The sequence below is a fragment of the Gossypium hirsutum genome, chromosome D05 (assembly GCF_007990345.1).
Source record: "Gossypium hirsutum isolate 1008001.06 chromosome D05, Gossypium_hirsutum_v2.1, whole genome shotgun sequence".
Lineage (NCBI taxonomy): Eukaryota > Viridiplantae > Streptophyta > Magnoliopsida > Malvales > Malvaceae > Gossypium > Gossypium hirsutum.
Genome location: NC_053441.1, coordinates 10779004 through 10805743, shown reverse-complemented (window position 1 = coordinate 10805743; position 26740 = coordinate 10779004). Strand labels below are relative to the sequence as shown.

The 26740-nt window shown below is 30.1% G+C and overlaps 3 protein-coding genes across 3 annotated transcripts; 1 reads left to right on the top strand and 2 right to left on the bottom strand.

Moving 5' to 3' along the window:
* Window positions 1-81: 81 nt before the first annotated feature.
* LOC121202871 (protein ANTI-SILENCING 1) lies at window positions 82-5775 on the bottom strand. The gene is made up of 11 exons (XM_041093676.1): window positions 4929-5775; window positions 4477-4648; window positions 4205-4387; window positions 3789-4120; window positions 3666-3692; window positions 3216-3308; window positions 2412-2490; window positions 2182-2272; window positions 1435-1540; window positions 1182-1298; window positions 82-656 (listed from the first exon to the last, which is right to left on the bottom strand). Exons 1-11 carry the CDS (start codon window positions 5280-5282, stop codon window positions 600-602), a joined length of 1611 nt encoding a protein of 536 aa, XP_040949610.1. The 5' UTR covers window positions 5283-5775; the 3' UTR covers window positions 82-599.
* Window positions 5776-12023: 6248 nt separating this feature from the next.
* On the bottom strand, window positions 12024-17817 carry LOC121217698 (uncharacterized). The gene is made up of 7 exons (XM_041093675.1): window positions 17101-17817; window positions 16681-17006; window positions 15130-15864; window positions 14760-14888; window positions 13566-13769; window positions 12862-13062; window positions 12024-12569 (listed from the first exon to the last, which is right to left on the bottom strand). The coding sequence occupies exons 1-7, from the start codon at window positions 17366-17368 to the stop codon at window positions 12444-12446; spliced, it is 1989 nt and encodes a 662-aa protein (XP_040949609.1). The 5' UTR covers window positions 17369-17817; the 3' UTR covers window positions 12024-12443.
* A 3060-nt stretch (window positions 17818-20877) lies between these two features.
* LOC107960743 (ATPase 11, plasma membrane-type-like) lies at window positions 20878-22711 on the top strand. The gene is made up of 9 exons (XM_041092644.1): window positions 20878-20964; window positions 21012-21067; window positions 21145-21226; window positions 21424-21522; window positions 21605-21742; window positions 21827-22077; window positions 22207-22326; window positions 22425-22545; window positions 22645-22711. Exons 1-6 carry the CDS (start codon window positions 20878-20880, stop codon window positions 22004-22006), a joined length of 642 nt encoding a protein of 213 aa, XP_040948578.1. The 3' UTR covers window positions 22007-22077; window positions 22207-22326; window positions 22425-22545; window positions 22645-22711.
* Window positions 22712-26740: the final 4029 nt, after the last annotated feature.

The window sequence follows — 26740 nt, the reverse complement described above, 5'->3', positions numbered from 1 at the left end:
TAACATTATCGTTACTGGTTCATGAAATAAATCAAACTTAAAGAGCCAAATGACACTGAATGTAGGACCCAAAAGCTCGAATTACCAATAATATATTTCCCTCCATAGGACTATGATTCCAAGTCATAATAATCTTATCGTGAGAAAAAAATGTTCATAAACTGAAGAAATTTTTTACTTGTATATTGATAAGCGTAGTGACATGGTTCAGCTGGAAACTGGGAGGTAGCCAAATAGGATTCGGAAAGAACTTGCACACAAAAATTGGAAGATCTGATCCCATTTCTAATTTCACAAACTCCCCTACCCTATCTGAGTTTGATTCTACAAGTATTGTATGCTAATCCAAAATTAAGGCCCCCCCTATTGCATGCATCTCGTCTGTCTGGATATCTCTTCTCATTGCTTTTCAATCACCACTCACAAGTAGGGTTTCACAACAAAAAAGTGAATCCCACACCTTAATATGGAGAATGATTTGTGTATTAATGGGGTCCTAATCCGCATACATCTTAGCGATGTGTAAAAGCAAAATCCTTCCTGTAAGATACGAACCCTGCCTGTATTTAGATATGTTAATACCTCCAAATGGTTGCTATCTACTGCCATTTCATCTTTAGCTGGTTTCTAACAGCTTCTATCTCCTTTTCTTGTCGCTGTTGAGACAGGAGTTAGAAAACAAGAGATATAACAATCTTGAAACCAGTAAAAATAGAAAAGGAACTATAATGTATGTAATTAAATCCAAATAGGTCATATTTAGAACAAAAAATTATGGGTAGGATAGGATAACATTGATGAGCAAATTGCAAGGGTGGCACTGGCCTTGGCCACCCAAAAATGGTAAAAGTTCAGTTTATCCCCTTCAGAAAATTTTAAGTTACAGGCTAATACAATTGGCTGGTAAATTGTCTCCATAACATCTACTTTTATAGCATGCTTATTTTAATCTTGTATAACCCCATTCTTAGTTCCAAAACTTATTTTTAACTAAAATTGTCTCCCTTTTTTTTAGCTAAAATAACCAAAAAAAAAAGGCTGGACCTTCATTATAACTCAATTCTTGGTCTTTGTTTTAAACCCAAATAAGCATTTAATCTTCATTTTGTGCTCAATTTTAAGGTTTAAGTTATATAAGCACGTAAGTAAATAGAAAGAAGTTAGGATGGCATTGGAAGCACCTCATGTAATGCCTTCCACCACATATCTGATTTTAATTGCAGTAATCGCCATTCCATTCCCATATCAAATTCAATGTTATTGGGCTGAGAAGCATGTGATGTTGACTTTGCTTTTTTCTGGGATAAAAAAAAAAAAGACAGTTCAAATAGACCCTACTTATAAATAAATAAGCATAGTTAAAACGATATGAAAGAGAAGAGTAGATGATACTTCAACAAAGCATGAATTAGTTGATGCAAAAATTAAGTTTACCATATCTTCAGTCTGCCTTTGAAGTTGGAGTTTGTCAATGGTAAGATGGCCAACAAATCCCACTTTGGCACCCTTCCTCAAAGACTCTCTCCTCGCAATTAGTGGTCTGCAAGTAAAGAAAACCATTAGTAGTACTAGTAAACCTCTTCTCCCAACAAAGTAATACCTCAGTACGTTAATATATCACGAACTCTATAAGGCAATTTACAATTTATATATAATGAAAGTATGAACCAAAATGTTATTGATATTTACTAAAACATGTGGGTATGCTAATACAGTGCTCTCACATGTGTTCAACTTAGGGTTTTCCTATCATCTTATATTAAGTTAAACAGTTTCAGCTATTACCAGTTAGTTTTAGTCTAGATACTTAATGTAATATCAAAGCCTGGGTTCTATTCTATTTTATTGCCCCATGTGAGGTTGTCCACCTCTTGTGAGCTTGCCCATGTTTAAGCTCTTGCTGAACCACATGTCGAGAAATGTTATATCTCATATCAATTAAGTTTTGAGGTTCTTGTTATCTTATATTTAAGTCAAACATCCCCATGCTTATGTTGGGTGCTTAACAACATATACAAAATTTTAAGTTCTTGTTGCAACCCTATCAATTACAACTTCCCCATTTTCTTTACTATTCTTTCCCCCTTCATCTGCAAGCAACAATCTAACTTATAAGAAAATTTGTGAGTTTGCAAATGAAAAACAAGGAAAACAATCTAATATGATAAACTTATTAAATACCTCCCATCAGCTAGCATTAAGCATCTCTTCATTAATTGGAAAATTGCTGAGTTAGCTGCTTCTTTTGACTTGAATATAATAAGAGCCTTACCTATTAAAACACAGGATTGTTCTCACACTTTCAGACTTGAAGTTGCAGAACAGATAACTCAAAGATTAATTACCAATGAGTTCATGTGATTGTTACACAAAGTTACTTTGAGCATGAAAGCCATAAGGAGGTGATGTACCATAGCAAGGGCAAGAAAATGTTGTCTGTTCTATCATTTTGGCCTCAACCTTCTCATTAAATGCATGCCATACAAGATCCTGAAAATGAAATTCCAGATAAACTAGTAAACAAAATGATGAGGAATATATATATTTGGGTCCAGGAAACTTCAACAAGATTATGATATACTTAGCATTTCCAAGCAGAATAGCAACATGCATGTGTAATTTAACAACTTTAATCTAAAATTTTATTCACAATAGTTTCAGACCACACAAACTTTTTTGGGATTTGAGTAATCTATAATCTAGAACATATCTAAGCATGATTTTGGAGAAACTTTTGAACCGAAGAAATGTTTTTTTATTATTTATTATATTACTAAATTAGCATTAAATTAATATTTTTATTTCATTATAAAATTTTGAATATTAGAAAAATATTTTATTAAAATTAAAATTACACATTCACTAAGATTTAACTTATTTGGTTTTGACTTACACTTCAATAATGTAAAATTAGGACTTACCGTTGTAAAACAAATGCATTAACATTTAACATTTAAGTATTTTCATTCAGTTAGCAACTAAAATATCATTAAAAGAAAGTTCAAACTTCATTATTATTTTAATTCAAACTTTAATTATAATTTGAAAATTTTTTATTGTAGAAATATTTTAATTATGTTCAATGCTCTGAAAAATATATTTACATTAATTACATGAATAAAAAATATTATTTAATGGATTAAAAAATAAACAAGTAAAATCACCAGCAAGGAATTTGACACTATGAACTAGTAACCAAGAAAAATATCACAAACCTCGACTTCTTCTGACGTGTAGGATGGATCCACATTTTCAAGTAAGACCAGCCTACCTGATTCCTGAGCTCTCTCAAGTCTTTGCTCCCAAGGCTAATGAAATATAGGAGATAAAAAAAGATTAAACTTACCAAGAGACGATATTATCAACCAGTCCATCTCAAAAATGACCAATGTTCATGTTTAAACTTTAGCCTTAAGCTAATATACTTCATGTTATGAAATTTATATATCACAAAAGAAGGTGAAACACCAAAAAGACTTCAAAGTAGCAAGGATAATGTTTACAAAAGATTATATGAATGGTAGACATCTGCTATGAACTATGTTGGGAGACATTTTAGAGATATGGTGACAAAATAAAAGGATGAAGCAACTACATGAAAACTTGGAAAAACAACTAGAGAGAAAATAATGGTGAATGGTAATAGAGAAAAGGCTTCAACTCACTTGTTGCTCGAACCAGTTCCTTCTATCCTGCAACAGTCAAAATGGAAGATATTAGAAGGGTTGCCAAAGTCTTAAGAGAAACATACAAGTCGACATCTCATACTAAAAAGATGCAGAAAGTACATCATCTGGTACTCTTGAAACCTGTACAAGCTGATTATCAATGTTTATACCCCTATCATGTCCTAGTTGACCATCTAAATTATGAACATTATCATTTGTCCTCTCATCCAGAAAAAGCTTCCTCTTTTTATAAGGCTGGACCTCATCAGGGCTAGAAAGTGAATCTTTAGGAAATTTCACTTCAGCTTTATCAATTTCATCTCGAGCTTCCCACTGTGAGCTTCCGCTATGCTGAGTACTACTGTTAGAGTTGGATGCCTTAGGCCTTAGTGGGATATTCTCACTTGGAAGATGCACTTGCGTGCTCATGCTAACTGGTTCTACCTTTGATTCTGCAAGTGCCAAGTGCAATCTAATTTCATCTACTTATTGAGTTTATGGATACATCATCAAAGAAAAGAATACATAGAAATCACCTTTCACCAATGAGCTTACTCTGCTACCAGAATTATCATCTTTTACAGTAACACCATTTGATTTTGTTACTACTTTTATCTTGGAAGATAATTTTGGTCTTTGAGTTTGCCCCTTAACATTTGATTTGAGATTGATTCGGCCTAACAGCTTTTGTTCTGTTTTCTTGTTGAAGAAGTGCTCCACTGCAAACGTTCAGAGAAACAAATAATCCTTCTACAGCCTCGCTTGTGTTTATTCCAATCAAAAATTTCGGAGCAGATAATAATCTAACCTTTAACTCTATCCACCATATCAGGAAAAGTATCCGATATTGCAAGCTCTCCAACATCGAAATGGCAGCAGAAGAAATAGTCCGCCCGTCTCAAATCTGCTTCAGAATATGCTTGCGGATTCCTATGATCATTTGATGTGCAGACAACATTGCATTTTCCAACAATCGATTCCTACATGTGTAAAAACATGAAGATCATGCATAATTAATTTCCATATTATCTTGATTGCCATAAAACTTACACTCAATTGCAAAAGCTGCACATTTTGATGATCGATCACAATCATCATGAGTGGTCAAAACGAGGCCTACTACAGAGTCAAACTATATAACGATCAAGACAAATACATTGACACAAGAACAATTTCAAATGATGACTAAAATTATAAAAATAAGCAAAATAAAGAAAATGTTAGAACAAAACCAACAATAAAAACGGATGAGAAAATTACCACGAGATTGATATTGGAAACCCCACGTCCTTGACCCGAAGCCAAGAAAATCTCGTTCCAGCGAGGCTCATAATCACCCAAATAGTTCCTGATTTCACTAGGACGCATAAACCAAACAACCTTAACTTTCTTAACATGGTCTGGACCCTCAAACAACTTTACTAGTTTACCAATGGAAGCTTCGGGTTGTCCAAGGTCAAAGTAAACACAATTGTAAACAAAATACTCTTCACCCTTAAAGATAAAGGACTCGTAAAACATAATGTCGCTGTTCTTCGCTCCAGCCCCTATCGGAATACCCCATTTGAACCCAAGGTTTTTTTCTTCTCGATTCTTCTCTCTGATGTGTGACATTTTGCATTAACGAAAAAACAAAGCAAAAAAAAAAACAAAAACAAAAAGGGTGCATAAAAAAAAAACTTGTTCCTTTTTTTACAGTACAAGAACACAATGTTTACATGTTCACATTGTCGCTGTTCATGCAAAAAATACTTAAAAAACACATCTAAGAATTACACAGAAAAAAGAAAAAGGACTACAAAATACTAATACATTACATTATTACTAGAAAGAAAGGAAGGAAGGAAAACCCAAAAACGTAAAATGAATTTGGACTTAAGAAAGTGAGAATGAAACTGATTTTTTGGGGGGGCTTTGTTTTTTGTTCAAGGAAGGGAGGGTGATACTGATACGGGAAGCATAAGTTTCTATTTGAAAAAAATAGTGATATGGAAAGCAGAAAGCTATAAAAGGCTGCAATGACAATGACAAGCTTCATGGACAGGAAATTAACTGCAGAGTGCCGCCTGTTTATAGAGTTCATAGGAGACTGGCCTAGGCTCAACCTGCGCCTGAATCACCCTACTCGCTACCAACGGGATTTTCTCTTCCACGCGCCTTTCTCTTACGGGCCTTTTAAAAAGAGAACTTTTCTAGGAATTTTTAATGAAATTCTAGGGTTTTTTTTACATGATAATATAAAATAAATTAATAAATATAAATAAGATAATAGAAATAATATTTACGAGAATAGTCAATATGTACAGTAAAATATAGGTGTCGTCTGACATATCGGCGTACCACTTTATTTCTAATAAAAAAATTTTAAGTACAGTCGGATCAATTGACGATACCCAAAAAGTTTCTAAAAAAAATTTGGTTGAAAAAACTTGTGTTTTAATTTTTTTTTGTATTAAAAGCACAAACTTGTGACTGAACGGTCACTTCCATCAGGCTGATGCCCCCTAACAAATTGACTGCACCAGTTTTAAGAAAAAATTAGCTAAAAAAATCATGTTTTATTTTTTTGTATTAAAAATACGAACTTGTGAACAAATGGTCACTTTCATGTCAGCCGTCAGGCACCTGACAGCTTGGCTGCACCAACTTGACGGTTGACACGGAAGTGACCATTTGGTCACAAATTCAGTTTTTTAATACCAAAACAAAATTTAAAACATGAGTTTTTTTTTCAACTTCAGTTAAAAAAACTTGCAATAAATTTTTTTATTATTATGAAAGGGTGTTGGTTTGGTCCCCAACTCTATTCAGTCACGAGTTCGTGTTTTTAATACAGAAAAAAATTAAAACGCGAGTCTTTTTAAATTTTTTGGGTGCTACTTAACACATTAGCGGCACTAAATAAAAAATATTTTTTACTTTTTTTCTATATACTGAAAAAAACTCATACTTACCATACAAAACACGAGTGTCGTCAATTGATCCAGCTGCACCCAAAAAAATGATTTTTTTATTAGAAATAAAGTGGTGCCTAGAGGTGCTCATGGGCCGGGCCGGGTTCATAAAAAATTTCAGCCCGGGTCCTAGGCCCAGGCCCGGCCCGGCCCAAAATATGGGCCTAAGATTTTGCCCATGCTCGGCCCGAGAAAAAAATCATAAGCCCGGGCCCGGCTCGGCCCAGCCCATTTTTATTTTAAAAATTTTAAAAAATTAAAAAAAATTAAAAATATTTTAAAATTAAAAAAAAGCATTTTAAACATATTTTAAAATTAAAAAAGTTTAAAAAAGTATGTAAAAATATTTTAAAATTAAAAAATATATATTTATTATATCGGGCCGGGTCGGGCCCGGGCCAAAAAATTGTTGCCCGAGGCCCGGCCTGTTTTCTAAACGGGCCTCATTTTTTTGCCCAAGCCCATGTTTCGGGCCTATATTTTTACCCAAACCCTCCCATATTTCGGGCGGGCCGTCGGGTCGGACCGGGCCGCCCGGCCCATGAGCACCTCTAGTGGTGCCGCCGGCACCCGTATTTTACTGTGTATTTTATCTATTCTCGTAAATATTATTCATGTTATCTTATTTTCGTATATATTGATTTATTTTATATTATTCATATAAAAAAAACCCGAAATTCTAGCTCATGTATTTTTTTTTAGACATTTAAGAAATTTTACATTTTTTAATATTTAAATTTTAAGTTAAGTTAGGAATTATTGGTTAAAGGGTTAAAAATTAAATTATATATAATTTTATACAAATTTTTATCTTGATTCTAAATTTTGATGTTAGGAGTTTGTGAAGATTAAATAAAATCAAAATATTATGTATAAAATTACAAAAAAAAATTAAAATTCTTATATAAACATTGAACTCAAAATTCATGTGTAATTTTTAGATTTATCCCATAATTAAAAAATATTTAATACATTGTTAGTGTAATTTAGAAAGTTTAATTTGACAAACAATTTTTTTTAAACACATACCATTTTAAAGTATGATAAAAATAAAACATTTTTTAATATAATATCTAAGCTAAAAAACTAAATCACTAAAAATATTTATTTTTAGTTAATTAAATTTTTAATGAAGAAGACTTAATCCAATTAATTTTAAAGATATAATAATAATAATCATTTTCTGTAACAGCCCAATTTTCAGTAGTGTCAGGACAGTGATTTGAGATCAACAAATTCAATGAAAAAGTTAGAAAGTTTTATTAATTAATAATTATAAGTTAAGCGTGATTTTAGAAATATTTTTGAATTAGTGAATTTTGTGATTTAAAAGAAATTATTAAGTAAATTGGGTCAAAAATGAGGTATCGAGACCTCAGTATTATAAACTGAGCCGTAAATATTTTTATAAATATTTATGGAGTGTCATTAGGGTAGTATTAAAGTTTCGTTAAGAAATTTTAACGTTTCGATGGTTAATTGATTAAAAAATAACCAAATTGAAGTAAGGGTGAAAATTGAATAATAGATTAAAAAAGTTAAAAGGACTAAATAGGTAAATATGCCAAGCCCCATAAATGAGGCGGCACAAGTATGATAAAAATCTTAGATTTTTATGTTTTAAATATATTAATATATTATTTAATTATAAAATATATTAATGATTATGTAAAATAAACCAAAATTATGACAAGTGTGTGGTAGAAATAAATCCAAGTGTATAAATAAAATACATATATTTGTGATTATTTTGTATTTACTTGTTATATAAGTAAAATACATATATTATTATTATGTTATTATTATTTTAATATAAAATATAATAGAAATAAAAGAATAGAAAAAGAGAAATAGAACAGAATAGGCAAACGAAAAAGAGAAAGGAAAGAAGGAAAAAGAAAGAAAGAAAATAAAATGGAAAAATACGGTTTTTGAGCTTCAAGCTTAAATTGGTAAGTTAATTTAGTCTATTTTCTCTTAGTTTTGATGTTTTTGGAATCCTAGAACAAAGTATTTTGAATTTATGTTGAAATTTTGTAAGATATTAGATTTTTTAGGCATGGTTCATGTGTGGAAAAATGATGAATTGGGGGTTAAATTAATTTAATTTCAAATTAGAAGTTAGTAAAGGATTTAATTGTAAAATAAAGTGTAAGTTTTGAATAGTAGGGACTAAATTGAAAGAATCTCGAAATTTGGGATTTATGGTGAAATTGAAGAGTTAAAATGAGTTTATAGTAAGAATTAAGAGAGAATATGGAGTTAGATTGGGAAAATAAAATTAGTATTGATAAGGGATTAAATTAGAATCTAGGTAAAGTTTAGGTATAAATGGAAATATTTTGATGAAATTGTGTATTAATGATTTTTAATTGTTTAATTACGTAGCTAATGTCGTGCAAGAGTCATTGTCCGAGAAAGGAAATGAGAAGGTGAACAAGGAGTGACTCGAGAGAAATTTCAGTTAGTATTATCATAATTCAAATTTAATTATTAATTGTTAAATTTTAAATTAATATACACGATAAGGAAATTGAGGTAATTATCACGATTGAATTGAATGATAAATACGTATTGGTATTGAATTTATTAATAGCAATTGTTGAATTTTGAATAATATGTTTAGTAAATAAAAATAAGGTGAATATCGATATTGAATTAAATGATATTGAATTGTATGTGAAGTGAATGGAAATTATTAGTGATATGATTTGAATTAAAAGAATTAATGTAATATTGAAATGCATATTGGAATGAGAAATTGATTTGAATTGTGAACATGAGAAATTGTGAATTGAATGAAATTGAAATGAAGTATGAATATATATGAGTATTTGATGGTACATTGATTGGAAAGTGGAAAAATGTATTGGTATTGAATTGTATATTGATTAGAGAGTGAAAGTGAATTTGAAATGAATTGTGATTGAATTGTAAGTGAATTTGAAATAGAAAAAAATGATTTGAATACCCTATTAACTAGTCGGGCTGAGTCGGATATAGTTGGCATGCCATAGGATTTGAAGAGTTCAGGGATTTTTCGACCTTGAGTCGACGAGACACTGGGTGGCACTATATTTCTTCGAATAGTTTCGATGAGGTACTGGGTACCAACTTTCTTCAGCTCTGCCGATGAGACACTGAGTGTCAACTATTGCTTCGAACTATCCGATGAGGCACTGGGTGCTATTTTGGTGTGTTTGGTTGGATCCGTGTATCCACCAAGGTCCGAGTCTTGTTAATAGGGGTAAATAATTGAAATAAGAAAAATTGAATAAGTGTGATTGATTGAGCTATGGAAAGAGATGAGAAAGTGAAATTGTGAATTGATATGTGAATTGGAAATCGATATATGAGATTTGAAGATATGAACCCAAAGTTCATGGTGTGATTAAGAATAAATTTTTGTTATATGATATTAGTGAGTACAATTTGCAATAGAATTGATATTGAATATAGTGATAAATTGAATGAATTGTATATGAATTGAAATGAACTATTGGAATGAGATGTGAAAAATCCAATGGGATTGAGATAGTGAAATAAGGTGGTATGACTACAATTAAATACAAGATTTGAAATATTGCTTATTGTTATTAATTATCAAGTTGATTTAAAGTATGAGATAATTAATGAATAATTGTAGACATAAATTAAATGTATATAATTTATCGATTAATGTTATTAATTTGAATTATGGTAATACCACTGAGTATACCTATACTCAGCGTACGATTGTTTCCGTGCGTAGGTTAGTAGAAAGCCAGTGTCTGGTCCAGCATCCAGAGCAATCCCGACCTCAGAGAAATTTTAGTTATGTACCTTTGTTTTGATAATGTGGCATGTACCTAGGTGAAGTAGAGGTTAAGTATAAGAGTTTTGCGATTACGGTTGTAGAAAGATGTTTAAATTGGTTATAAGTATGAAATGGAACTAAAATGACATAATTTATACAAATATGAAATGAAAATGATTAAAGTATGCTATGTCTGTTATTTATCTATGAATTAGTTATAAGTTATCCGATATGTCGGTAATGCTCTATAACCCTGTTCCGGTGACGGTTTGGGGTTAGAGGGTGTTACATTTTCAGTCAAATAACATATCTCAATGTAAAGGAAAAATAGGCTTTTTTATAAAACTAACTTAAAAAATTAATTAACTACATAAATGACCTATTTTTTTAATTAAACACGTAAATGAGCTAAAATCTACAGTGAAAGTTGATGAAGCCAAAGAGTTTGGTGCCACCAACATGCCACATCAGCAACCAAGATAAAAAAAAATCAATTTTTTTATTAGGGCCTGTAGAACAGCGCTACCTATATAAATACTAGGGAAATACTATAATTTTTAAAAAAATAGAGGGACTTAAAAAAAATTTGGTGGAGCCAAATAAATTGGCACCACCAATTTTCAAAGTTGCCCACCTTTTTTTCCTTTCAAAATTTTATATATATTGAGAAAGCCTTTTTTTTTGTCTTCACCTATTAAAAAATAATTTGAAATTTTAAAATTTTAAAATTGGTTATACTTAAATTTTTTTAATAAGTTCAAAATTTTAATATATTAAAATTTTAAAATTGGTTATACTCAACATTTTCTTTAAAATATTTAAAATTTTAATATATTTAAATCTTTGAAGTTTTTTAAAATTTTAAATATAATAAAAAATCTTTTTTCTCTTTACGTATTAAAAGATGTATTAAAATATATTTTAAAAAATATATTGAATATATTAAAATTTTAAAATTGGTTACACTTAATATTTTTTTAATATATTTAATTTTTTAAGTTTTTTAAAATTTTAAATATATTAAGAAAATATTTTTTTTGTCTTTACCTATTATAAATATATATTAAGTACATTAAAATTTTAAAATTAATTATACTTAACATTTTTTTAATATATTTAAAATTTTAGAAAACAAAAAAAATTTAGAAACTGGTGGCGTTAATTTATTTGGCTCCACCAAAAAATGGAATTTTTTTTAAAAATCTCTCTATTTTTTAAAAAATTATAGTTTTTCTCTGACATTTATACATATGAAGCCATTCTATATAACTCCACCAAAAAAATAAATTTTTTTATTCTGACTGCTAACGTAACATGTTGATGACGCCAAACTCTTTGGTTCTACTAACTTTTACTGTAAATTTTAAGTCATTTACGTGTTTTATCAAAAAATAAATCATTCATGTAATTAATTAATTTTTTGGGTTAATTTTATAAAAAAGCCGGGAAAATATGATTAGTCACTTAAGGTGGATCCAACTTTCAGTGGGATTTTTTTTTTTATGTTCACAATTTTGAAAGTGGTGAAATTTCTAGTGTCAAAAAATCAAAATAAATTAAAACCATGAAACAAATTCTGTCCAAATACCAAAATATCTTTGAATGTTGACACAATGCTCATATGTATTCATTGCTAATGTTGAGAAAAGATATGTACAAACACTGCCATTTTGCCACTCCTTTTACGTGGCAAATAATATTTAACTTGTCAAACATTGCATCACTAGTTGATACTTAACACTGTTAAGGACAACCCAAAATCAGAAGGAAGGAAAACAAAAGATGTAAAAGAAAATTACAAGTGAGAGAACTCTACATACAAACAAACACCCCTCAGAATTAGGGGTCAAGGTAAAAGGCTCAGAACACATCAAAATTACCCAAAACAAGAGCTCCAATTTTATCTCTTCGTTTCGGGGTAAATTGTTTGGAAACTAAGTAAAGAAAAGGGGGGATGTGGAAGGAAAAATCAAAAGTAAAAAAAAAAGATAGAAAGCTCCTACTTACGTAAGTTAAAAAGGTGTCCTACTGACTCTTTGCAATTCTGGTTTGGATTAGCAATCTGCTTATGAAAGGTGAAATAGCTGCAAGTAATGCCTTGGGGCATTCCTCATGCGGAAGATGGCCGCACCCGGATATTGCAACCAGCCTCTGCATGGCAACAAACATAGCAACATCAGCAACACAGGATAGATAGTTGTTTAGTGAACAATACATTTAAGTAACATAACCCGGAAACAGGCAACATTCTGTCCAGACAAGAACAGTGTTTTGAGGTGAACACTCCAACAAGTAATTTAGCAGAGTTTGTGTGAAAGATTTTCAATTTCTTGAAAAAACTACAACTCGGAATAGAAAAAGAGTGATATGCCAAGAAGATTGCCCATCCTTGGAATATTCAAATTTTGAGAATAGAGGATAGAAATTGAAGTGGATTACATACGGAATTTACAAGTTTTGAAGCCATGGCCTGAGAAGATTTAAGAGAAATATGGGAATCTTCAGCACCAGCAATGACCAATACCGGCATCTCTTCAACAGCATTTAAAAGTGATGTTGCATTCTGTGGTGAAAGGATTGTTTCATGTGACAACCTGCATATTTCATGAAGTGCTTCATCCCAACCCCCTACACATAGTGGGGCCTGATTGAAGCAAGATGAATTCAGCAAATCAAATAGGTAAACAAACTGAAACTTCAAACTAGTAGATATCATGCAATTTCAGGAGCCTAAAAAAAGCTACAAAATTTTCCGCATAGTAGTTGTGTGTTAGTTCTTATGCTTATAGAACTGTAGTAATACAGATGGAAATTGCTCTCCCCTTGTTTTTCTTTCAATTTTAGGGTTTATAATTTAGGCAATCACGGAGACTTGTGAAAATCAGTCCATCCAAATGCAGAAATTTGTACTTTTTGTCAATGTCATCATTCTGCATATGTGCACTAACCCTGGAACTTTTATGCTTTTTGGTTTGACATGGTTTCTTTTGAAGAAACCCTCATTCATTTTGCAACATAGACCATTGTTTCAAAAGTAAAATGAATACAGTTGAGACTCCGATGCCCCGATTCTACAACATCTTCTCAGATTTTCTCTCATTCATATGCAAGATAACAATTCTACTTTTAATTTTGCAGAACATATACCTTATAAAGGTTCAAAACTTCTGTTGTTAACTTAGTTGCATCATACCAAGCACGCCTATTCACCACTTGTGTAATTTCTGTTCGGAGAAGCGGACGAACTAAGTGCTTCTTCCCAAGTGAAGTGCGCAAGAGTATCCTTGCAAAGGCAGGGACAACTTCTCTTGACAAGCTAACACTTAGCAAAACAACTGCTTTGATAGTAATCTGGGTAAACCACCAAATCAACACAGGATAAACAGTAAGAACCGAGCTTAATCATTTTAAGCCATTCCTACTAACAGAGATGAAATGGGTCATAACCATTTAAAGAAATATCTCACAAAATGTTAAGCATATAATTTGGAATTTCAATGAGAACTGACACTCCAGTATACAGCTACAAATTTGTGAATATCTAACTTAAACCTCATGTGCAATATTCTGTTAGTTAAATCCACAAATAAAATCTTTAGACATTACTCATCAGGAACCAATAAATTGAAATAGAACATCTGAGAAGAATAAATAACTGAACATTTTTCTCTAGGTGTATTCTTCCAAATTTAATGATCTTTTAATTGTGTTATATTCCAGTCAGTCAAAACCACAACTACGTTTCTTCAAACTTCAGGAACCAATCAATTAAAACAGGAAATCTGACGGGAATAAATAAATAAACATCCTCCCCTCTAGATGTTTTCTTCTTGGTCTGTTTACTCTCCATGCAAAATGCCACTCCTTTCAGTGAGCAAAGAAGGACTTAAACATACCAAGGTTTAATTTTCTATCCTTCTTTATTTGGATTCATTAGTAAATAGTCATGGAGGTTTACCTACTTGACATAAAGTTGTCAATAGAGGTCAAATTGGCAAAATGATGCTTGTAATAGAACATATGGAGAATATCTGAGACTCCTTAAAAAATCTCCACAATAAAACAGCCAAACCAGTCCCTTCTACAAATTACTCTTCCAGGCTCAACACAAATGGAATTCCTTTTTGTTTATTTGACAATATGCTGTTTCTGACAAAACAAGGTTTTATTATAGGCATCCCTAAGATTTTTCTTATTTCACAGATGAAGTAGCTATGCACCAGTAAAAGCACCAATGAGTAAGTGAAACATTAGATCAAAATACTGGATATATTAGTAAAGATAAATTTTGTTGTCTAAATCATCCAGACTGATACAGAAATATCATGAAAGCTCACTCACGTTGAAAGAATTCATTGAGGCTTGGACTTTTTGTGCGGCCTTCAAAGCAAGCAAGCCTCCATCATCATGGCCAACAAGCACCACTGAAGAAAATCCCATCTCATAGCAAAAGGAAAGAAGCAAGTCAACCTGAAAATAACAGGTCATTAACTTCATATACAAAAATACAGAAAGAATGTCCTTCAAAACTCAAAAAGAACTTCTAGTATTTTATGTGTAATGTAAGGCCTAGAGCGCTCATAAAGAACTGTTTATAAACATGGCACAAGCAAACAATTTAAGGCATTTAACTTGGTAATTCATCCTCAGCACCAGAAATGCAGCTCACTCACAAGAACCAAGTAACATTTAAAAGAGTGCCTAACCAGACCTGAGTTTCGAGCTTGTAAGGATTGGGCAACTCTTTTCCCTCCCAATCCCTTCTGCTTGGCCTAGAAGTCAATCCCCAGCCAGGGCGATCAAAAGCAGCAACTGAACAGCCAAGCTGGCGAGCAAGCACTCCCATCACATGCCTCCAAGAAAAGACTCCCCCTCCAAAGCCATGCACTAAAACAATGCCAAACTGGACATTTGCCTCTATATCTTGCTCTAAAGTCCCAGAGTTCAAATGACTTGTCTCAGCTTGTGCAATTGAATCCTCAAGGCTTAAAACAGGAATATCTTCAGAAAGAACAGGAGAGTTTGGGGAACCATCCAACAATGGAGCATAGAGTGAAGAACTGTGGAATTGATTACTATAGCTTCTATGAAGATGGTTATATTGCGTCTTTGGCAACACACTAAGTGCTTGCCTATCAAACTTTAGCTTTCCAGGAGTTACTTGGGGTGTAGAACTAACTTTAGGTTCTAGAAAGGTAGTGGATGACAAAGACCTAGGGGGTGAACCCGGAAAGCAGAGCTTGTAATGAATGGTAACCCCTTGCAATTTAATGAATAAACTATCTAGGTCAGCAAGTAATCTAACAGGGAGTTCCCCTTCATCGCGAGATTGCCCAAAAGGCTTTCTCCTTGTTTCACTGTCGCTTTTTGGAGTTCTCCCTGCAGAGGGAGTGGGAGATCGTGGAACCTTCTGAAAGCCAGAGAAAACATTTTTGCATGAAAGAACCTGCAATAACTTGAATGTTACTACAAAAAATAATATCAATACGAACCAAAAACAGCTATAAAGGGCACTGCAGTTGCATTAGTCTAAGCTATGTAAAATCAAACTACTAGCTTACATCTCATGGAATGGAAAATACATTCAGTCGTACTTAGAGAAAGAATAAATATTTGTTTCACTTATCAAAAATAAGAAAAACAATAGAAGTTTTAAGATTAACAGATAAAACCACTGAACTTTCTCAATAAATTTAGAAAAAGAAAAATCAAACTTAAATTCATGGAAAAAGATAACCAAATCTTTTGGAATCCATTTCGTTATTGCTATTTGCCGCTTAAATATTGTGCCCAAAATAATTGCTAAAAAACAAAAAGATAATGATAATGATAGAAAGCAAAATCACTATAGACTAAACGGAAACAAGCGACTAAAATGCAAAATTAGTTCTAACATAAGTTCATATTATCGTAAAAAAAAATCATGCATTTTTATAATGCAAAAGAATCATTAAAAGATTAACTTCGAATTGTTATGAAAAAAAAAAAAGCTAGCTTTTTGCGTCAGAAAGTAAAGTTAATTGTTATTAAAAAGAAACAAAACAAAGAAAAACTTTAATTTCAATATATTACGTAAAATCATGCATTTAGTTATCGGAAAAAAATCCAAACTTTAACTTATCTTCTGGATTTTGCCTCTGGCAAAAGAAAGGAAAAAAGAAAGTAGCGAAGGCAATAACGAAATGCTACCTTATGTAAATAAAAACACAAAAAAAGAAAAAAAATTTTAACTGAACCGGAAATGAAAAGCACGAAAACTTACCGCTTCGGGGTCAACTCGATGAAGCAAAAGCTTTCTTCTTGCTCTACAACTTGTTCTATACGCAACTACAGTGTGACCAAGTGCGAAAACTACTGAGGAAAGAAACAAAACAGGCATCCCCCATGATTTCTTCAAATGAAGCCTTTGCTTTGCAATGGAATAAGCCGGCGATGCCTCTGCATCCGCCCCTGCCTCTATTTGAGAAATCACCGTAAAAACACATGCTTTAACCGAAAGTACGAGAATCGAAAGGAATGAACATAAAGTAACCGTTCCTAAGTATGGTCCATGGGATAACGCTGAACCGTCACACAACGAATATACACCTGCCAAATATAACCCAGAAAACAAAAGAATGAGAAATTTTGAATTAGGAGGTTTTTTTTTTTTTGCTAAAAGTTATTAAAAATGGAATCGTACAAGATATGATTATAGATCTGAGGATGGAGACGAGAGGGATGTCAGTTAAGGAGTTTTTGAAAGCATAACGACGAAGGTGCTCGTGGAAACTGTAGCACGTGACGCACGTGAAGCTTGAGAGTAAAAGGAAAGGGACCGTGATGTCGCATATCGCCACCAGCAACGGCAGAGACGAAGCTAGAAGTGACGCCAACATCGCCACCATGAAAAAAGCCGTACGTACGATCCTCCTCGCTTTTTCGACCACCATCCAAGCTCTCATCACCATGATCGAAAATCCCAATCGGACGGCCACGATATACTCTCCCAGATTTAAAAAACCAAAACAAAAGAAAAGAGAGAGAAGTTTGTTTTAGAAAACAATTTTATGTTGGAGTTGAAACCTTGAAGAAAACCGATTCAAATGCCGTATACAATGGTGGTCTATCGACCATCTTCCGACTGAGGAAAAGTTAAAACTTTCAATTCACGGGTGCCGGATATCGTCGTCAATCGAAACTCCCATCAATTATAGGCTCTTCTTTTTTCTCTTTTTGCAAATTAAATCAAATATTTTTCTTCTTCCTTCTAATTCAGTTGGGCAGTATAGATTGAATTTGCCTCTCCTTTTCTCGCTTTGTTTTCGTCCTCCTTTCTTCTTTGGTTTTCTCCCCTGACCCTTTTCGTTGTACTTCGTTTTTTATTTATTTATTTATTTATTTTTGTTTCTTTACTGGAATTTGAGGTTTTTTTAGTGGGGGGGTCTTTCTTTATTTGTTTAGTTTGTTTTTATTTTTTTATAATTTAAATAGTTTAATTTTTATTTAAATAAAAATATTTTTAAAATTATATATTTTATTATTTAAATATGTAATTGAATTAACATAATAAATTAACTCGACTCAATCTATAAAATTACTAAAACTACCTTATACATTCTAAATAAACAAGTATATTTTTGTCTTATTCTTATCTTTAAAAAACTAATAATAGTAAATTGTAAATTTTAATATTACTATTTCAATCAAATATTTATTTTTATTATTTTTATACATCCAATTTTATTAAACATTGTTTCATCCTATTTTATTTATATGTTTATAAATTTAGTCGATATTACAAGTAAACATCACATCAATATAATTAATGAAATTATTAATATCTTTACATATTTAAATAAATCATATTATTATAATCATACTTTTACCTTTTGTTATATGAAAAAAAATATTAATAAAAAGGTTACAAGTTTTAAGATTTGAATAAATGCCAATGGTATCAATAAGACTTTTTCTTTACCACTTCAATCAAGATTTTATTTTGACATTTTTATACATTTCAATTCCATTACACAAACTATTTCACTCGTATTGTTATGTATTACATATGTGTTTTAAGTACGTGATTTTCACATGCATGCTTATTTGAAAGAAATTTCTAATAAGTTATTGTTTTATATATGATATAATGACAAACATATTATGAGTTATCAAAACTATAAAAGAAAATAGTATCAACTATCAATGATCAAAATTGTACCAAAATTATTAAGTGTTTCAATTTAATCGTTATGAATCTTTTAGATTTTTAAAAACAATTTTAATTTAAATTATTTAATTTTAAAAGATATATATATTACTTTATAATTTTAAAATGATTAATTTATTAGTTTTTTCTTAAATGGATTAGTGGTTGATTAATTAGTAACACCAATTTAATTAAATATTTTATAAATAATATAAATATTAAGAATTAAGAATTTTTCTGAATATAAAATAAAACAATCGTGTGAAAATTAAGAATTAAACTTATTTGATACAAACTGGGAAAAAAAAAACTTATTTGATGCAACAAAAGTAAGTTTACTTGTTTTCAATGATAAAGTTTATAAGCTAATTATTATTTTAGCTTTTTAATGATTTTAATTAAACTGATTAAGTAATGTTTTGTGGTGCTCGCTTAAAAAATTAGTATGGATGAATGGCCTTTTCAATTTATTAAAATATTTAATATATAAAATTAAACAATAACAGTGAAATGACAACTTTGGATATACGCATTCCAATAATAATACTTTTAAGAAAATACAATATTTAATTTTTGATATATATATAACTTAATTAAAAAATGAAAAGGTACAACACATTTAAATAATAATAATAATACGTGTTAATAAATAAAAATATATTTATAAAAATTTTATATTAGAATTAAATAAGGTTGTGGTTATATTGATTATGCTAGAAGTTTAAAATTCATGTAGTAAATTAAATCTTATCAATTATTATAGTATTATTTTATTAAAATAATTATCAATATTTGTTATTTTAAAAATTTAAAAATTCTTAATGATTTCTAAATTGAATAGAGTACTAATTAAATGGTGACATCAATTTAATTAGAACTTTAAATAATAGTATAGATTATCAAAGAAAAGTTCTCAGTCACACATTTTTAATCTTTAAAATTATTCAGTTAATTCATAATAAAATATTAAATATTATGTATGATAATAAAATGTATTAAAAGTTAGATTAAATTGTGAGTATATATACGATAAAGGTAATAAAGCATGCATAGTAAAATAAAAATGTGTAAAAAAATTACAATGAAACTTTGGTTTAGTAGTAAATTTAAGATTTTACTAATTTAGTTATCATGGATTCTAATCCCATTATATCGATTTTTTTGAATTAAAAAAAACTAAAATACTCTTAAATAATATAAGTTGTTTTAATTACATAACGATATTTTCATAATTTCTCTAACTTAGCTGGTGACCAGGTTGAAGGTAGCACCAAGTAAAACACTTAATAAAATAGTAAGTATAGATATACAACTGATGGAGATAAAAAATTGTGCATATTAAATAAAAATATATAAATTATGGCCAAAAAATTAAAATTGTATAATATATTGAAGCTTTAATTGAGTGGTAAATTTAAAAATTTATTAATCTAATTGTTGTGGGTTCAAATTTTATTACATGTATATTTTTGATTGATTTTTGTTAAAATAAAAAATTTAAAATACCCTAAAATAATATTTTGTTTTAATCATGAAATAATATTTTCGTAATTTTCTTAGTCAATAAATTACTTAATAATTATTAGTATAAATAAAAAAATTATTATATATAATAATTTTAACAAATTGCACCGTTTTAAGTTAAAGTTGTACGTAAAAATGTGAGTTTATTCTAGTTAATTATCGACAAATTTGTTAATGGTTATAATAGGTGATTCCATTAAAAGGATCGTAATTTTAAAAAGAATAATTTTAACAAATCTGTTTAGTTCACTTGTTAAAAATGTAATAATTTTAATTAAATAAATAATAAATTTCATAATTATGGGAGGAAATGATGATTAATTGAATAAAATTTCTTAATCTGACACCACTTAGAGCATGTTTGGTTGGGTGTATTAGCATAGCCAATACACCCCTAATCAGTGGGCCCCACTTAATACTCCTTTAATCCATTGTTTGGTTCAGTGTATTGTTATTACAGGTCTAATCCATTACAGACCTAATCCCCAAAATCCACCGATTTCTATTCCGGATGAAAAGCTCTGTTTTGCTGCGTATTAAGTTCTCCCCATTTTTCTACCCTGTTTTACCCTCCTAATTGATTCTTCTGATTTTTCTGATTCCATAACTTTTCCTTTCCTTTCTGCCGCCACATCTGCTTCTTCTTCATCACTCATTAGCAGACTGCTTCTTCTTCTTCATCCGCTCGACCCTGTTACTGTTTCATGGTGGTAACCGCTTGATTCTCAACTTATTGGCTCTCCAACAATGGGAACAAAGACTCCAAACTTCGCCACTTTACCGGAAATGATATTTGGTGAAAGTTGTTTGATTCTCTTAAAGACATCGCAAGCGGCAACGATATTCGTTTCAATGCATTAGATGCTTTTTCTGATTGGAAGCATGAAGGTTTGCCTCCTGTTGAAGTTCCTTCTGCTGCTCAATTGAAATTCAGAAGGTAAAAGAAATGTCGATTATTTTATTTAACGTTTTTTGTGATTTAAATTCAGTTTTACGATCATTTATTTTACTGAGAACATCCCGTGCAGGACTTACATCTGAATATGCTGAAGTTCGAGTCCATATTTTTTGTCAGAATAAGCTCGAGGAGAAGCCCGTAAGCACCCATAATTTCGGATATATATATATAGAGAGAGTTTCAAATTTTCAGTTAAATCATCATTATTTATCTGTAGTTCTAGTTATAAAATTGCAATAGAGTAAGACCTTGTAGCCTATTAGCTAAGCTAACTGTAGTTTATCTGGTTTGGTTTGAAGCACTGTGACAATGCTAGCTTTTTTATCATACTCCAGGAAAACAAGTTTTTGAAGTTTCTAAGTTTTATGTGGAACCCATTATCATGGGTTATGGAAGCTGCAGCAGTGATGGCCATTGTCCTTGCCAATGGTGGAGTAAGTTATATATCTTTCCCCATATACTTTTCAAAGCTTGAATGGTCACCCTAATAGCTTTCTGCGGTTTGTTTTGTTTCAGGGTGAGGGTCCTGACTGGCAGGACTTTGTAGGGATTATATGCCTTCTGATTATCAATTCAACAATCAGTTTCATTGAGGAAAACAATGCTGGAAATGCTGCAGCCGCACTCATGGCTCGTCTGGCTCCTAAAACAAAGGTCTGCAACTCTCTTCAAGTTTCTTTAATGCCTTTGCAAATACAATAATGTCTAAATTTTCATAATCATTTCTCTTTTATGCAGGTTCTCAGAGATGGTCAGTGGCAAGAGACAGATGCTGCTATTTTAGTACCAGGAGATATAATTAGCATAAAACTTGGAGATATCATCCCTGCAGATGCTCGCCTTCTTGAAGGTGATCCACTTAAAATTGATCAGGCAAGTGCTCTACTTGATAGTGATAAAAGTCAATTAAATAACTGAAGATATATCATGTAAAAATTCCTGTATTATCTGTTACTCTTGCAATCGGTTCTCATCGACTGTCTCAACAGGTACAACTCTTATTCAATGCACATCATTTTCCAGTAAAAATAAGCTAAAACATCCAAAACAGCACAATGACAAACTGAAATACTTATTTTACGTTGTTTACAAATCTATTGTTTGGTTTGTTTTTTTAGGGTGCCATTACTAAAAGGATGACTGCAATTGAAGAAATGGCTGGAATGGATGTTCTATGCAGTGACAAAACTGGAACTCTGACCTTGAATCGTCTAACCGTTGATCGGAACCTTGTTGAGGTACAATAGCTGGACTTCAAAAATTTGAAACTCCTAGTTCTTGCAATGACTCAATTTTCAGATAAAGGTTAAATAGCCATGTTCACCTTTTTCTTAAGGTTTTTAGCAAAAAATATGGACAAAGACTTGGTTGTTCTGCTAGCAGCAAGAGCCTCCAGACTGGAAAATCAGGATGCTATTGATGTAGCCATCATTAACATGCTTGCAGACCCGAAGGAGGTAATACAACAACAAAAATGTTCAATTTCAAGGTTCTTTTTTTCATTTGATTCTTTTAGATGTTCATGTCAAATAATGAAAGAAACCTTGCACATTCAGGCTCGTGCAAACATCAAAGAGGTTCACTTTCTTCCATTCAACCTAGTCGACAAACGTACCGCAATTACATACATTGACTCTGATGGTAATTGCAAAGGTTTATTTTTGTGTCCCTGGATATTTAGGATAGTGATTGATGATGATTTTGTTGTCATTTTAAATTGCAATCAGAACCCAAGGGAAGAAATTTCAAAGGGGAGCTCAGGCCTCCATTGGGAGGATTGCACACTGCGGCTTGCTTATGCAAATCTATGTGGTTGACATTTTCTTAACCATCTCTTCATTTTTTCACTCTGTATCCTGAAAGAAATGCTAATTTCAGGTCCATCTGGTTGCTTGAAAAACTCTTAATACATAAGCCACTGCACTCTTTTTCTCTCATGAATTGATTGAATCAATCTTTATCTACTGTAAGTATATAATCATTGACTTCCTCTCTGGTTTTTCGTGTTTGCCTATGCCACACTAGCATGTTCACTTTTATATGTGTTTACTTGGGAATATTATCTGTCATACTTGTTAATTTCCTTGTAAGTTAAAGTGACAAATCTTATTTCCTTGTTACTGCAACTTTAAAATGTACCATTTCAAGTAGCTACTCTCCCCTTCTCCTTTTGGTGTGATTAGGAGTCAGAAAGATTGTTTTTCCTGATTTATCAATGCATCATATAAATCCAGAATTGGCAGAGATTGCTTTTTCCCTTAACTTGTGGAATGGACACATGAAGTTGGAGGTTATTTTCAATGGCAACTTTGGACAGTATTCGTTTTCCTGCTAGATTGATGAGCTATTTTGTTTGAAGTGAAGAATTGGTTTCATGGAAGGCCAATTGGAGTTGAGAGCAGGGTGAAAGAGATATTGTATCGGCTTGAATTTCTTCTATTGAATTCTTACTTTATATTTTCAGTTGAAGTGAGATATTGAGGCAGTACTTCCATTTAATTCAGAATTGTTGTAAATTCAATCGAGTTGTTGATGATAATTCAATATGGTTATGTTTTTTTTTATTTTTAGAGTTCAATTCTATATGGTTATGTTTTTTTTTTTAGAGTTCAATTCTTACTCACTTATTAAATTTTATTAGTTATAATTATTTTAAATTTTATTAAATCATATATTTTAATTAAAATATATTTAATATTAATTATTTCAAATTATCTTTTATAGTATAATATATTATGATTTGAGTAAATTCATATAAGAATATTAATTATTAAGAATTTTATTAAATTATATATTTTAATTAAGATATATTTAATAATAATTATGTTAAATTATCTTTTATAGTATCATATATAATGATTTGAGTAAATTCATATAAGAATATTAATTATTAAGAATTTTATTAAATTATATATTTTAATTATAATATATTTAATAATAATTATGTTAATTTATATTTTATAGTATCATATATTATTATTTGAGTAAATTTATATCAGAATATTAATTATTAAGAATTTTATTAAATTATATATTTTAATTAAAATATATTTAATAATAATTATATTTAAATATGATTAAATTATTTATTATTGATAATAATAATCTTATTAAAATTTAAATAACAATAACAATAATCATTTACCAAAACAAATTTATGCTAAGGGTATTCTAGTCATTTTAGTTTTTTCCATTATGCTATTACACCTCTATTCCATTCAACCAAACACAAGATTACTATTACGCCTCTATTCCATTACACTCAACCAAACAGTTGATTTGCTATTACACCTCTATTCCATTACACCTCTATTCCATTACACCTCTAATCCAATACATCTCTAATCCAATACAGCGAACCAAACGTGATCTTAGTTCCGGCGTGGATCTCTTTTCACTTTCATTTCCTTTCTGTCGACAAGTTTCTTCATCAGTTAGACTGATTTGCCCTTTCTAGAAAATTATGTTTCCAAGTAAATTATTTACATTTTTGCTTTATTTAAACTAAAGTCCCACCTTATAATTTTTTATTATTATCTCTCCTTCTAGTTTGAAAAGATTGAATATTCGTTCAATTGATATTAGTATTGTTATCAATACATAAGGATATAAGTTTGAATATACTTTACACATATTTATCCTCAAATTTAAGAATTGAGAAAAAGTTAGAAGTAGGCCTAATCATGGTCGGGCTGAATTGATGCAAAATTTTAGACTTATTTTCTAGACCAAAAAATTAGTCTAAAATTCTGTCCAAACTCAGTCTAAATTGAAAATGCTAAATCTGGGCCTGATTCAGCCTGCCCATATTATTTTTTATATTATTTTTATATAAAAATAAATTTTAAAAATATAATACATCAAATGTACTAAAAACATTAAAACAAATGTTTCTCAATAAATTGAAAATCTATTTAAAAAATTTTTACACATAAATAATATTAAGATAGTTGCAACTTAGTAATCAAATGCCTTTAAAACAGTATCAAAATTAATAATAAAACAAGAATTATACAATGTCCAAACAATAACAACAAAATAGTAGAAAAATGATAGCAAAACAGTAGTAGGAAAGAAAAAGTTTGGTTGATTCGGATCGGACTGGGCTTGAGCAAAAAAAATCCTACTCAAGACCCAACCCATTAATAAAATCCAAACCCATTTTTTGAGTTTATATTTTTTTCAAACCCTCTCACTTTTTGAGCAAGCCTTCAGGCCTATGCGGATGGCCCGACCCGTGATCAAGTCTAGTTATAAGTAGTTTTAAGCATTGTATAAAAAAATAAAATGAACTTAAGTGCTTTATTGGGCCGCAAAGACTTCGAATAGATAAATTTCTTCACGTATTTTATGAATCAGACCAATTCAAATAGATCGAATGAGTCACATTTGTTACGATTTTGATATGTAGTACGTGACACGAGGATTTTGTTGTTTAGACTTTGCGTTTTATATTGTAACTCATTTTTTTATGAATGAATCTCATCATTTGAGAAAAAACAAATCCTAATTGTTTATATCTATTCTCCAGTTTTAATTTATTTATTTTTATAAAATATAAAATTAAATTACGACAAAAATGGTGTAAAATAGAAGATGAAATTAATTTACTGTAGATAATAATATATTTTGTTTCTTTAACTTTGTATAATAATATATATAAAAGAATAAATTAGTTGTTTATTAAAAAAACAAAAAAAAATTCAAACAATATTTTATTTAACCCATTTCACAAATAATCGTGGCCGCTTGCGCCGATTTCTGAACCACCCGCATCTTTTAGGCGATTTGTTTCGGCGTAATTGCCTACTTCGTTCGCTGTGCTTCTTACTCCCTGTGCATTTCAATTTTACAAAAATAATTAATTAAAAATATTGATATTAGAACCCAATCAGTGTTTGATTCTTCATTATAAGGTATGTAGTTTCTAGAAATTCCCGCTTGATAACATGCGGGAAGAAAGTTTTCATATGATCACGTGACTCTTTTTTATATAAAATTTGATTCAATTAAAATATTATTAATAAATTATTTTAAAAACACAGGTTAACAAAAACTTAAATGAATATTAATCTTTGACTTTCTTTTTTTCTCCCCCACCAATCTCTGACTCTGAAATATGCCTTGTCAATTTATTTATTTATCCTCACTTGTTTTCATTTATTGTTGCTCCTGAATCCCAACAAATTGAAATTTTTAATTAATTATACTAATAATTATTTATATATTTTTAAATTTACAACGTTTTAAAAATATTACGATTGAGAAAATAAAATAATATAAATTTTTAATGTTTAAAATCTTTATGTGAAATATTAACCAACTACTAATTTTTAGATTATTTAATACTTTTTTGTTGTATTAATTTTTTTTCTATTTTTTAAAGTTTATATCTATTTATCTATTATATAGAATATATATATATAGAGAGAGAGAGTTATAATATATATGGACTATAATTTATAAAATATATTTTTTTATTTTTTACTCACTAAAATTATAAATTATAATTTTGTGTAATTATTGGGATTTTTAACATATAAAACTGTTAATTTATATAATTAGTTTAAGAATGATAATTTATTTTCAAAAATGTGTTCTTTTAAAAATAGATTTCAATTTCATTTACTAAAACATAATTATTTATACTAA